This window comes from Humulus lupulus, chromosome 6, assembly GCF_963169125.1.
Source record: "Humulus lupulus chromosome 6, drHumLupu1.1, whole genome shotgun sequence".
Taxonomy (NCBI): domain Eukaryota; kingdom Viridiplantae; phylum Streptophyta; class Magnoliopsida; order Rosales; family Cannabaceae; genus Humulus; species Humulus lupulus.
This window is the reverse complement of record NC_084798.1, coordinates 218,255,134-218,269,639: the sequence shown is the minus strand read 5'-3', so window position 1 is coordinate 218,269,639 and position 14,506 is coordinate 218,255,134. Positions and strand designations below refer to the sequence as shown.

Sequence of the window (14,506 nt, the reverse complement as noted above, 5' to 3'; positions counted from 1 at the left end):
GTCAGGTTTGGCAAGGGTGCTAGTATCAACTGTGAAGCTGTGACTTATTAGTCAGGTTCGGCAATGGTACTGGGCACTGATCATGTTGAGCTGACTTATTAGTCAGGACGGCCTTAGCGTGTGTCACGCAAGCCAACAAGATTTGATCAAATCGATTATCAGCATTGAATGGCTCAAAGAGCATTAATGCCAGACCGACCCCAAGGGTCGATGAATGAAATAAGCGCTTGGAGGCTAGTGGCTTACTCAGCAGCCACTCTCCCATTTGAATTAGTGACATGCATGGCAGTCACTCAGTGCGGTTTACCAGAACCCGTTCCTCATGTGGTGTTCACTCATTTGTTTGAAGCTTTAAGCTCAGTGTGGTTATAATGATAATCATTTGATAATGTTTATATAAAGTGTTATGTTTTCTTGCTGGGTCTTGGCTCATGGGTGCTATGTGGTGCAGGTAAAGGGAAAGAGAAGCTCACCTAGCCTTGAGTGGAGGGCTGATGTGGTGGTGTGTACATATGCAGCCGCTTGACCACCACGGTCAAGGTGTTCTCAGAGGAACTAGGGGGTTTACCCTATTTTTGCCGCTTAGGTCGGCGGGACTGTAACTTTACAACAGTAGTGACCATTTTGTACTGAGAACAACTTGTAAATGTTTTGTTTAGCTCTGCAGAGCAGTTTGTAATGAAAATTTCCATTTCCCTTTTTATTGGTTTTATACCTTAGCCTGATAATTACACTTAGAGCACGTTTTTGACCAAAGGACTCAGGCAATGAGTCAAATTTCCGGTCCACCGTTCACCGTAACTGTTCTGGGGTAGCCAGGGCGTTACACTAGTTGTTGCAGAAGAAATTGAAAGTGATGAACCTACTAGCTATGAAGAAGCCATTACAGGGAAGAATGGAAAAGCTTGGTCAAAGGCTACAGATGAAGAAATGAATTCACTCAAGAAGAATAAGACCTGGACTGTTGTTCCGAGACCTGCAAACCAGAGGGTGATAGGCTGCAAATGGATTTTCAAGCAAAAGGATGGCATTCCAGGAATAGAAGGAACAAGATTCAAGGCTAGATTAGTTGCCAAGGGGTTCTCACAACAAGAAGGGGTAGATTTTAATGACATATTCTCACCTGTTGTCAAGCAAACATCAATCAGGCTTATTATGTCAAAGGTTGCTGCATTTGACCTTGAGGTGGAGCAAATGGATGTTAGAACTGCTTTTCTACATGGTGATTTGGAAGAGAAAATTTACATGCAACAACCAGAGGGATATGACAATGGAGATCCCAATCAGGTGTGTCTCTTGAACAAGTCTTTATATGGCTTAAAGCAAGCACCTAGGTAATGGAATTTAAAGTTTGATGAATTCATGAGGAAAACTGGTTTTATCAAGAGTAAACATGATCCATGTGTTTACTATCTTAATCAGATTTATCTCTTATTGTATGTTGATGACATACTCATAGTTGGCAAAGACAAATCTGCTATAAACCGGTTAAAGCAGCAACTCAGTAGTGAGTTTGAGATGAAGGACCTAGGTGCAGCCAAAAGAATTCTAGGCATTGAGATTATTAGAAACAGGCCACACACAATCACTCTGACTCAGGAAGGTTATCTCAAGAAAGTGATTGAAAAGTTTGGCATGAAGGATGCCAAACCTGTTTCTACACCTCTAGCACCTCATTTCAAGTTATCACAAGAACAATCTCCCAAAACAGAGGCAGAAATGGTGAAAATGGAGAAGGTTCCTTATGCTAGTTGTGTTGGTAGTCTCATGTATGCAATGGTCTGTACAAGACCAGATCTTGCTCACTGTATGAGTGTAGTGAGCAGATTCATTGCTAATCCAGGAGATCATCATTGGTCTGCACTCAAGTGGATTCTGAGATATGTCAAAGGGACAATGAGTACAGGTCTGGTCTATGGAGGTGAATCAGATCAAAAGGAAGAAGAAGTGACTGGATTTGTAGACTCTGATTATGCTGCAAATTTAGACACAAGAAAGTCATTAACTGGTTATGTGTTTACAGCCTTAGGAGGTTGTGTAAGTTGGAAATCAAATTTGCAAAAGGTTGTAGCACTCTCATCCACTGAGGCAGAATACATGGCTGCAACTGAAGCCATTAAAGAAGCTTTATGGATCAAAGGTTTGACAAAAGAAATGGAATACAATTCAGACAACATCACAGTGCATTGTGACAATCAAAGTGCACTCCATTTGATGAAAAACCCCATGTTCCATGAGAGATCGAAGCATATAGATATAAAGTTGCACTTTATCAGAGATATTATAGCTGCCCAGAAAGTTGGTGTGAAGAAGATCAGTACACAATGTCAACCCAGCTGACATGTTTACCAAACCAGTTACAAGAGAAAAGTTTAGGCTATGCCTAAGCTTACTGAAGATTGAAGGAAGATAGTTGCCTCTGTTCAGAGGCACTCTCACTGTTTGTTGGAACGGCCAAATTCTTTATTTTATTTATTTATTTTTAGCTCAGTTTTTATAGTGTTGCCAAGTGACTAAATTAGGTGGAATTGTTAGAATTTAGCCACTTGGAATAGTCTGTTAACTTACTTAACTGTTTTGATAGTTAGGTAGTTAGCTAGTGTTTCCCAACCTCTTGGAGCCCATATATGTGTCTATATATAGGTTCTTTATTCTCAGTTTTAGGTGACGATCTAGAGAGAGAATTTTGAGAAGAAAAATAATGAGTGCAGAGGGATGTACAGGGACTGTGTGTGTCTGATCACAGTACCCTCAAGTGAGGAAATTTTGTAAGTGCATGACACCATTTCGAGTTTGATCTTTGAAGATCATCTTCTGTAATTCTGAGCTACATTTTAAATAAAGATTGGTCACAAGGTGGTTCCTCCCGAGGATTAGATCACAAACAAGAACTTGTTTGTGATTGAACCTCGTTAAATCTGGTGTTCACTGTGTTTATTGCTACAGCATTGACTTATAGCATCTGTTTACATATTTGGTTATTTTTCTGGTTTTACTATATTGTCATTTTGTATTATTCCGCATTATTACTTAAACTAACGTGTTCTTGAAGTGTGCTTATTCACAACAATAAATGAACTGAATATTGTGAAAGGAGTTAGACAAATTTGGCTGGAGAAGCTTTGGATATTGGAAGAGAGGACCGAGCTCACTCGGCTTTTGATCAGATCTTAGCTTCTTCTAAGGTATGTTTGTGTAGAATTAAGAAAGCTTGGATAGTCAATGTGGATGGTTTAGACTGATGATTTCCTTGGAGGAGGTGACTGCAAAGTCTGCAGAATTGGAGCGACCATGGTAATTGATGACCAGCACTCTCTTCAATTTTTGAGGAGAAGATAGAGTCTAAAAGGAGTCATCTTAAAGAGTTGAACTCTCAATGGTAAGATGTCACTGTTAAATCACTTGGCTTAGTTCTGTGTACTTGGCCAAGGCATGTGGCTATACATTTGGTTTCAAACTATTTATGACTTAACTCATTTTGGTCCCACCATTATGAATGAATGTAACTTGGATATGTCAACACACAAGTGATCTTTTACAGGAAAGTTCTCAAAATCCCTTTGGAAGAGGAAAGTCTTCAATATTCTCTTTATGAAAATACCCCAGAAACCAAGGAAAATCTTCAAAAGCTGAGGGGATTGAACAAGAAATAAAGACCATATCATCCGAAATTCAAAAGAGGTAAGAAATTCCTGCAATATGAGCATAGTGATGATGTAGACAAACTACAGTCTGATCTTGATGCAATTAGGAACACTTGAGATTAAAGTGGTGTAATCATTTTGTATAAACAAGTATAAATTGTTCATCCAAGTTTAGGGTGATCACAATGAAAGAGCACCTTCTTTTGTTCCTTTTTACAAGCCACAAGCACTCTCTCTTATAGCATACCATAACAGTAGAGATTTGGTTTACAATTTCTACTCTAGTCTTTGCCTTCTTCATCTCTTTGGAACCATTTAGAGCAATGGACTACATATTCAAATAATTTCATTTTTCTTTATATAGAAAATACAAAGACCTTAATTCAAATCTCATTCTCATTCTAATAACGCATATCAGCAAAGGGATATATAATCATTTCTTTATATAGAATTAAACAATATTGTTAAAGGAAGGGAATCATTTCATATAATAATAATAATAATAGTCAAATTTATCTTCACTATAAAATGGTCAACAACAACAACGTACCTAACCTGTCATCTTATATCAACAAATGATACAAATATACAAAAGTGTATTATTTTCTGTCTGTGTTTATATTTATTTATGAAAAGCATTGTAAACTTTTCTTGGCAACTTCTTGGAACCATCACCAATGGTGGCCATTATTTAAAAGAGAAAAAATTATCGTGCTAATTAGGTAAATGTCTTTGTCAGAATATTAAATTTAAACACCATATCAAATATTACCACTACTCTTTTTGTTCTAACCTTCTTTGCCATAGGCTAATTCTATCTTTCTTCATTTTCTCTTTCCCTCAAGAACAGAAACCATGGCTGACTTAATGGTGGGGGGAGCTCTTCTCTCTGGTTTCATCAATGTCCTCTTTGACAGGCTTGCTTCTCAAGAGGTCCTTGACTTCTTTCGTGGGGACAAACTCAATCTTAAGCTGCTCAAAAGCTTGAAGACTGTGTTGCTATCAGCTAATGCCCTGCTGGACGATGCCGAGGAGAAGCAGCTTGGAGACAACAACGTGAAGAATTGGCTTGATGAGCTCAAAGAAGTACTGTATGAAGCAGATCACGTGATGGACAAGATCAGTACTGAAGCTCTGCGACTCAAGATGGAGGAAGATGAACTCGAAAGCACAGCAAGTAAGGCCTTCAACTTTGTCTCTAATAATCCATTTGAAATAAGTGCTGTGAAATCTGAAATAGAAGAGATCCTTGATACTCTAAAGGATCTTTTAGAACAGACAGAATACCTTGGTTTGAAAAAAGTTGACCAGAAAACAACATTACATAGAACACATGCCCCTTTGCTAGATGATTCACAAGTTTATGGAAGAGAGGGTGATAAAGAGGCTATTCTTAAGCTTTTGTTGTGTGATGATGATGCTGGTCCTAAGATCTCAGTTATTCCTATAGTAGGGATGGGTGGCATTGGCAAAACTACTCTTGCTCAGAACGTATATTACGATACCACTGTCCAAGAACACTTTTCCTTGAAAGCATGGGTAACTGTATCCAACGATTTTGATGTTGTCAAAATAACAAAGATCATTTTGGGGGCTATTGTTAAAACAAGACCTGATACTAAGGAGCTACATCAACTTCAAAAAGACTTGAAGGATGCTTTGGCAGGGAAGAAATTTCTTTTTGTTCACGATGATGTGTGGAACGAAAAATACGAGTTGTGGGATCTTTTGAAAAGCTCTTTTCAATCTGGCGCACAAGGAAGCAAGATTATTGTCACCACACGTAACGAGGATGTCGCACTGAAGATGAAGACGAGAGATGTTCAAACATATAAGCTTGAAAAGATATCGGATGATGAATGTTGGAAGTTATTTGCAGATCATGCCTTTGATAATGTAGGCTCTAATGAGGTGGTATTGTCTGAGTTGCAAGAAATTGGAAGACAAATTGTTAAGAAGTGCAAGGGCCTTCCTTTAGCTGTAAAATCGATGGCTGGTCTTTTACGATCTACATCAACTCCTGACGAGTGGAGGCATGTACTACAAAGTGACGTGTGGGAGTTACCAAATTGTCGCGACATCGGAATTGTTCCAGCATTGTGGTTGAGCTACCGATTTCTGCCTCCTTATTTAAAGCCATGTTTTTCTTATCTTTCGATATTTCCCAAAGATTACGAATTTGGTGATGTTGATAGGGAAAAACTAATCTTAATATGGATGGCAGAAGGTCTTTTGAAATCACAACTTGGAAAAAGAATTGAAGATGTTGGAGAAGAGTACTTGAATGCTTTAATAGCAAGATCATTTTTTCAAAGAAACACAAGGAATCGTTCCCTTTCTATGCACGATCTTATGCATGATCTAGCTATGTACGTATCAGGTGAGCGTTGTTTTATTTATGATAGTTGTAAAGACTTGCACAAACTTAGTAGCAAGACTCGCCATCTATTATACATGAAAGACTTACCTAGAGCGAAGTATTTGCGTAGCTTGTTGGCTTCACCATTATCAAATATATACCTCTTGTGTATAACAAGAACAACACTTCAAATGATGTTAAGAGATGGAGAATGCTTAAGAGCACTTTCTTTATCTAAGTCTAATATCACAGAGTTGCCTGATTCAATTGGCAATTTAAAGCATCTAAGGTATTTGGATGTATCTTACACGGAAATTGAGGTGTTACCTGTTTCAATTTGTGTGTTGTACAATTTGGAAACACTGATATTGTCATATTGTAGAAACATCAGACAGTTGCCTACCAATATTTCTAAGCTAATCAACCTGCGTCATCTTATGATAAGAGGAACACATTTAAAAGAGATGCCACCAAGGATTTTCAATATGATCAATCTTCAGACATTAAGTGATTTTGTTTTGTGTGAAAATGGTGGGTCCAGGATCAAAGAGTTGGGTAAGTTGGAGAATTTGCATGGAAGCTTGCAAATTTCAGGCCTTGGATATGTGAAGGAAGTGAGTGATGTTTTGGAAGGCAACTTGAAGAACAAAAGGAATCTCACTGAGCTTATTTTAAGATGGAATGGTGAAGCAAGTGATTCAATAAAGGAAAGAGAAGTACTTAATGCGCTCCAACCACATGAAAATTTGAAGAAACTCATAATATTCGATTATAGCAGCACAAACTTACCAGATTGGGTAACACATCCATCCTACTCTAATTTGGAAGAAGTTTATCTACACTGTAGAAATTGTTGCTTTTCGTTGTTATCATTTCGGCTACTAAGTTCACTGAGACATCTTTATATTTCATGTCTTGATATGCACGATGAATTTTGTGGTATTTCTTTGAACAAGCCATTTCCACTCTTAAAATATTTAAAGCTTGAAAGAATAACTACATTGGATTGGTCGTTTACCAATACAGATCATGGCCAAAAGTGTGAGATTTTTCCTTGTTTGAAGCAATTTTCTTTAAGCTGGTGTGGGAAGATAAATGTGGCATTACCTATCGGTAATTTTCCATCTTTGGAAGATATCGACATTTCGACATGTCGTAAATTGGTGACTATATTTCCATCAAGTACTCATATTGACGTTGCATATCCTTCCCTTGAATGGTTGAAAATAGATGGTTGTTCAAGGTTGGAGTCATTTTCGGAAATGGGATTACCCTGTACTTTAAAACATCTAGAAATTAAGTCATGTGATATGCTCATAAAAAATCGCATGAAATGGAATTTACAAAGACTCTCATCGTTGACTGAGTTAAAGCTTTGGGGATATGGAGGAGCAGGGGATTCATTTCCAGAAGAATGGTTGCTCCCACCTTCTTTAACTGTTCTTTCAATCGGTAGTTCAAAGCTTACAGCTCTAAACGGCAAAGGTTTTCACCACCTCACCTCACTTCGACGATTGGAACTTCATCACTTTGAAAAGCTAGAGTGTTTGCCAGTAGAAGGACTGCCCCAGACTCTTACTACTTTGAGGATAATAGGCTGTCATCTGTTAGAGCCCAGGTGCAAGGAAGGAACAGGGGAAGATTGGCCCAAGATTCAACACATACCTAACATAGACACACGGCACTGGTACGCCACGTAGTCTTTTATTTTTTTTTCAATTAATTTCAGTAAATATATTTTGATTTATAGATTAACTCAACGTCTGTTTTTGTAAAGGTCATTATTCTTTTGTACAAATTTGTTTATTTTTCCTCAATACTATTTCAACTCACTGTGATGCCGATGCAGGTTTATATTTGCAATATATATCAATATGATAGTCTAACATTTTATTGATCGACTAATAAATATTTTGTATTATATAAGGAGTTAGTTAAATTAAGAATTTGGTGTTTTTCAATTCAATATCTTGTTTTTTTTTATTCTTTTTTCTAGATAGCTGGTCTTCACTTGTCACTAATTTAGCTCATTTGTTTTTAAGTCATTCAGATGTCATTATGAAAATGATTTCTCTTTGGTTTGTAGAATTATGATGTTTGTAATCTATCTCTTTTGTTTTATATATAAATTAATTCTTGTAAATGTAGCCATGCAATTAGATAAAGAGAAATTTGGGTATTTATCTATATTGTGGGTTCATATATATCGAGGTGGGCATATATAAATACCTTCATTGGAAAAAATACTGCAAAAGTTTATGATCAATTTTGGCTTTTTACAAGTGTTAATAAAACTATTAATTTGGTTTAAAGTGAGACAATGTATATTATCTGGGGTATTGGCTATTTCTAACTTGCCTTTGGAGGTCACATCAAATATTGCATTTTTTTACCTTTAAATTTCTTGTTCTACAATGCTTAAGTGTGATGTTTTTTAATATAATTTTTTCTCGTCTTTATAGGTGAGGAGCTGTCTTTTTCAAGTTCTTTATCTTTTGATGATGTTGGTGTCACCCTTCAATCTTCTTTGGCCCAACTTGGTGGTGTTTAAATGTTGATGATCATTGCCCTTTGGCCAAGTGTCCCACTGCTCCTGGGGTTGCTATACATTTGGTCTTTACTCGAGCCCTTATGTTAGCTGGAAGTTTGTTTCTGATTGACCAATCCTCTTTTCAACTTGAAGTCTCTCATTGGTCGTAAGGGTCTATAAATATTCTTAGACTGATGTTTAGAGTAACTTGATGTGTTGATGTTTGAGTCATCTGATTTGTATTTATTGTGTGAAAAGCCTATATTGTGTGCTTGGACAAATCATCTTGTATTTGCATTTTATGTTTTTGGTTTTCTGTGTGGTTTTCCTTTGTTTTTCTTGTGTGAGATATGTTTTTTTTTTCCTTGTGTATTTTCTCTGTCTTGCTTGTTACTACGGTATTCCTTCACCATAAGTGAGGTTTTTTAATAAATTTGGGTGGAAGTCACTCTTGGACAGGTGATTTTCTTCTCTTCTTAAAAAAAAAGTTAGCTCTTAAATAGGATTGGTGAAAACATTGAGGGTGTCTTGAATTTGATTAATATTGTGGACTGACAAGGGACTTATTTGGTCTGAACCAAATAAACTTTGTCTTGTTGTTTTACTGCTCTTTAGTTGTTTCAAATTTACAGCTCCTGTTTTCTGATGTAGCAGGACATGGTATATATGGTTTTACAGTTATTTTAGTTAATGTCATGCTCTCAAAGTACATTATTTGATTGGCATAGTCTTTATCAACTCATGGGCTTCTCCCAATAGTCCTCCCTTGCCTAAAAGATCAACCATGATCCTATAATGATCAACAGATGGAGTTGAAACACCTGTAGCCTTCTTCAACTAAGTCAGCATGGTTATAAGCAGACATGAGGCCCTTGTACGTGACTAGATTCGAGCAAATATGCTTGTTGCTTCAAACAACTCCATTGCCTACCATTTACACCACAGCCTGAGATCATTGCAGAATAAGCAACAATTCCACACTTGGCATACAAGTCGACAAAAGAATTGGCCAAATGATCATCCAATTGAATTACATGCTTCTTCATGTATGAACAAGAAGATATAACACCTGTGAAAGTCATCCCATCTGGTTGAATGTTGATATCAGTTTAATCATATGATTAAACAGCTCAAGGGCCTTCTTTGGTTGGTTGTTTTGTTCATAGCATTAAACGCAAGAAGTTCTTTGCTGTTCATCTGATCAAAGAGTAGACGAGCAGAGAACATCTCCATGTTTCGAACACCCAGAAATCATGGCAATCCAAAGAACATTATTTCTTACAGGCCTTGCATCAATATTGCTTCGTGCTAACTCCATGCTCCCACAACTCAAATAACAACTTAACACAGCAGTCTCCACATAAACAGAGCCATAAAACTCATACTTATAAACATGAGAATGAACCGAAGAGGACAGAGACAGAGACCAAATCTAAGCATCTGAAGATAAAGAGACAATGCAGTGTTGAATTGCCCATGATGGGAGAAGAATCTAACAGCAAAACTCCATAAACGGCCATCTGGGTTCTGCAAACTGTAAAGGATTTTGGTGATGTATTGAGCTATATTCCTAGAATTCAGAGTTGTGAAGAGGAGAATTTTATGAGCCAAGAGGGCCTGGAGTTGGCGAAGACCATTGGTGATTATGGGTGAGTGAATTTGTTTAAGTTAATCAAAAGTTACCATGGAAAGAACAATTCTTTAGCTGCATTCATTCACCATTGTTATGTCTCAGTTGATCTTTGGATTATAAACTGAAAAACCAAACCAAATACAAGAAGATGAGAAGAGTGTCAAAACAACACTAATATTGTGTGAAATACTGTCTACTTGAAGATTTTTCTTCTATAATATATAGTAGTATGAGTCCAAAATTAATTAGTGCTCAATGTAAGTTAGCTGAAATATAATACAATTACATTAATTATCAAAATAAAAAAATATAGAGGAATCATACTGTACACTCAGTCTTCTTTCAAATAAACTAAATTTATTATTTTAACACAAAGACTATAGAGATGGGGGTAGTGATGCACATTTTCCTTATGGGGAACGAGGCCCCGCATGGACCCGTCCTTACTGGGGCAGGAAACCCCCATCTAAATGGAAAACCTTGCGAGGATGGAGATAATTTTCAATCATCGAATATTAAATGGGATGGTAATAGCACTCTCTGTCCCGATGCAACCCCGTTTAAAATTTTATATATTTTTGTAATAATTTATATGTATTTTATATCTTTCTTTATGCGTTCCCCGTTGGAATTCCCCACCCCAATAGAAGATTCCTCACTCCGCCCCGACGGAGAATAAACAAAAATAGGGCGAGAATTAAAAATATAAATAAAAACGGGGACAAGTAAAAATGGAGCAGGGATTAAAAATATAAATGGAGACGGGAACAGGGACCACTAGTTCCCCGCACCGTGTACATCACTAGTAGATTGAAAAGAAACACAGATGTTGCATTTGATAAGGCCGGTAATGCTATAGGCCTGGGTGCAATTAGTAAGGGGCTGTCCTGTACATTAATGAAGATTAATGCTAATGGGTACCAATGGTGCCCAAAATACTACTGGCATTACCATTATTAGTACATTAAATAAACTCCTGGTAAAATCCATTTTAAAGAACTAAACCTTTCATAGAGTAATTTGTGGAGCCACAAGGGCTATTAGTATCCGTTAAAAAACTTGGTGTTAACAGACCTAGTTACATATCTCTCGTATCATTACTCCAAAATTGTGAAGTCACAAGTTTAAAAGCCAAAGAAACCAAGTTCACTGGCTCTCTCCTTCTCAAATGTTTCAAAATATTGATAGATTATAGTAACCGCGAGCAGGATTCCGGTTCCAGAACCGATTGCCCCCATGAAATCTGCCAACACTGTCAACGCACCGATGCACATGCCACCGAATGCTGCAGCAGTAGGTATGTAGCGATTCAGCTCCTTCTGCAAGTTTGATTCACGGTGTCCGGGCATCACCATTTGTTGTTCCTGCAATTAAGCCAAAGTTGATATGTAAAACACACTTTCTATCGCCTTTAAGCAATCATGTTGTATTGACTGAGTTTATTATTATACCTTAAGCTGCTTGGCAACATCTCTGGCAGAGGATCCTGAAACTTCAATCCATGTTTTGGAGAAAAGTGCACAAGCAGATAGCATAAATACAAGATAGAACAATGCATGGAACGGATTTGCTGCCATGTCCGCTAAGCTGCACAAATGAATGAAAATCTTCAGTGTGTATTTGAAACCAATTAAATTTCGAGATTGTTGAACACAAGAGAGAAAATCTTTAGTTACCTTGAAGGTGCTGTGATATAATAAGCTATACCGCCAACAGGGACATACTGACCACCTGAATACTCAGACTCCTTCCATTTGCCCAAAAGATTTACAAGAAAGTTTCCACTGTACCTCCTGTAAAGCAACTGTATATACAGGAAAAACAAAAAAAGGTAAGATTGATAAAGCGAAAAAGACTGTTGAACCTGTCTACTTAAGAGTCAAAATCACACACCTGAGAGATGAAGTAAAGGTTGGAAACAAGAGCAGATTGGAGAATGATGGGCATGTTTGAGGTGTAGAACAGTTTGATAGGATAAGATCCCTGTTGTCCACGGGCATTCTTTGATCTCACAGGGAGGACAACACGGAACCCTTGGAAGTAGATAACAATCAGGAAGATCAGGACCGTAGCGAGGAGATTTGTAACATTGGGGAGATTTTGCCTATAAAATGCTTCCCGCAGAGCACGAACTTTGTCTGTTCGGGTTATCAGTAGATGGAACAGAGCAATAACAGCACCCTCAAACTCAGCTCCACGGCCGCTGTTAATGGTGGTCGGGCTGAACGCCTTCCAGATTATATTTTCACTGAAAAATCATAGCAGGTAGAGAAATATTAAGAAAATTTTCAAAAAAACGATGGCCTCATTTGGCTTAGCTTAGCTAAATTTAAGCTGCTTATAGCTTATAGAATTAAAAAAGTATTTTTGAAGGTGTTCGGGTAAAAATAAAAGTCCTTTCTTGAAGTTATTTTCTAAATTAAAACAACTTTTAATATTCCTAACTTACTTGAAAAATAAGTATAAGCAAAAAATAAGGGTAAGCTATAAGCAAAAACTTTGACAAACTGGGCCAATGAGTTTATACGTAGTTGCTAGTAACATACTGCTAATACCATCAATCCATCCAAGGGAGATAAAGCTTAAAAGTACAAAACTCACCAAATGTTGGTTGCAATGAAGAGAGAAATTCCAGACCCTAATCCGTATCCCTTCTGAAGCAGTTCATCTAAGCAAATGACAATGATCCCAGCAAAGAAGAGCTGAAGGATAATAAGGATAGCATTTCCAACTCCAAGTTGGTCAACACTTCCATACATGCCAGAGCAAACATAGGCCACGGCCTCACCAATAGCTATCAGGATTCCCAACAACTTTTGTGCTCCATTTCTGCCAAGAAAAATTAAAACCCATTACTTATAATTTAACAACAAAGGGATTCCCCCAAACAAAACTCGAGCTTTCAAATCAACTTCTACGAAAATGAATGCAAAAGATAATGGTTTGGCTATACATACAAGAGAGCTCGATCCTCGCGGACATTGTTGTCAACTTCAATGATTTTTGAACCAGCAAGAAGTTGCATCACAAGTCCTGATGTCACAATTGGTGTGATTCCAAGCTCCATAACAGTTCCACGGTTGGAAGCCAGAATTACTCGCATCCAATAGAACGGATCCGATCCTGTTGTGGAATGGATTCCGTACAAAGGTAACTGACTGCATACCAAAAACACGAATAGAGCTACAACGGTGTATAGCACCTTCTCTCTGAACGGAATCTTCCGGTCAGCGCTCTGCACTTCCGGCAAGAAAGCAAGGAAAGGCCTCACAAGATGAAGCACACGAAAACCACCTCCCATCTTGTCTTGTTTTTGCCAAAAACTAAGGTAAACCCACCTGCGTAATGCGAAAATTTGAATACAAAATCAAACCCCATGCAAGATCCATGGTCCAGAACATAACTCAAACACATTACTAATTAAATGTACGGAATTTTTGCAATCGAGTTTGAACAATTTCAGATCATACAATATCTTGCGAAATTGAATCGAGCCCAAATTAAAAAAAAAAATCCAATAATCCCCAGGCATTATTCAATTTCAAATCGTACTATATTTTGCGAAAATGAATCGATCCCAAATTCAAAACAAGTTTGAACAATCCCACATTTGGCGAAACCGAATCGAACAAAAGCTTGCAAATACATATAAAAATTCAAGGAATGCATGCACAACACAAAATAATTGAGAATCTAATAGATCTGGAAAAAGATTAACACTAACCAGATCGAAGAAGAGGATGAGAAATTACGAGATGTCTCTGGGTTTGCCCTTATACGACTTTGAGAGTAGAATAATACAAATGGGGTGGGTGAGCAGTGTCAACGTGTAGAGAAAGACACGAAGCACGGCCAATTAGGTTTTGACATGTAATAAACAGAGGTGACGTGGAAGAGCTGTTATAAATAAGAATTTAAATTAGTGTGTAATTATTTTTCTCCAAAGTTTATCATTAAATTATTTTTCTCCACACCAAAACCAGTAAAAAAAACCCAGAAATTAGACTCCAAAACATCTACATACAAGTTGATTTCTTCTCCAAAACTTCTAGATTTGTATATTATCATTCAATCACTCTCGAGTCCTTCAAGTATCAATTCATCGAGATTCAAGCAAGAAGCGAAAAAGATTATAAAGAGAATAATGAAGAAAATAAGGTTCGATTGGTAGTTTGTTTTTTAAAATTAAATTCAAATTTGTATTCAAAATTTGTTAAGGAAAATTGAAAACGAGAAAAGCTCGTTTTCTCAGTTTTGTGAAATTATTTTTTAAAATCTCACATATTCAGTTATCGTTATATTTTCAAATTTAATACTAATCACAGATTCAGTTTTTAAAA

At 37.1% G+C, this 14,506-nt stretch overlaps 2 protein-coding genes across 2 annotated transcripts; one reads left to right on the top strand and one right to left on the bottom strand.

Moving 5' to 3' along the window:
- Positions 1 to 4,456: 4,456 nt before the first annotated feature.
- LOC133783352 (putative disease resistance RPP13-like protein 1) lies at positions 4,457 to 8,869 on the top strand. The gene is made up of 2 exons (XM_062222968.1): positions 4,457 to 7,690; positions 8,466 to 8,869. The coding sequence occupies exons 1-2, from the start codon at positions 4,500 to 4,502 to the stop codon at positions 8,467 to 8,469; spliced, it is 3,195 nt and encodes a 1,064-aa protein (XP_062078952.1). The 5' UTR covers positions 4,457 to 4,499; the 3' UTR covers positions 8,470 to 8,869.
- A 2,107-nt stretch (positions 8,870 to 10,976) lies between these two features.
- LOC133783350 (uncharacterized) lies at positions 10,977 to 14,032 on the bottom strand. Its single transcript, XM_062222966.1, has 7 exons — positions 13,891 to 14,032; positions 13,124 to 13,504; positions 12,768 to 12,995; positions 12,060 to 12,414; positions 11,843 to 11,970; positions 11,618 to 11,753; positions 10,977 to 11,530 (listed from the first exon to the last, which is right to left on the bottom strand). Exons 2-7 carry the CDS (start codon positions 13,465 to 13,467, stop codon positions 11,291 to 11,293), a joined length of 1,431 nt encoding a protein of 476 aa, XP_062078950.1. The 5' UTR covers positions 13,468 to 13,504; positions 13,891 to 14,032; the 3' UTR covers positions 10,977 to 11,290.
- Positions 14,033 to 14,506: the final 474 nt, after the last annotated feature.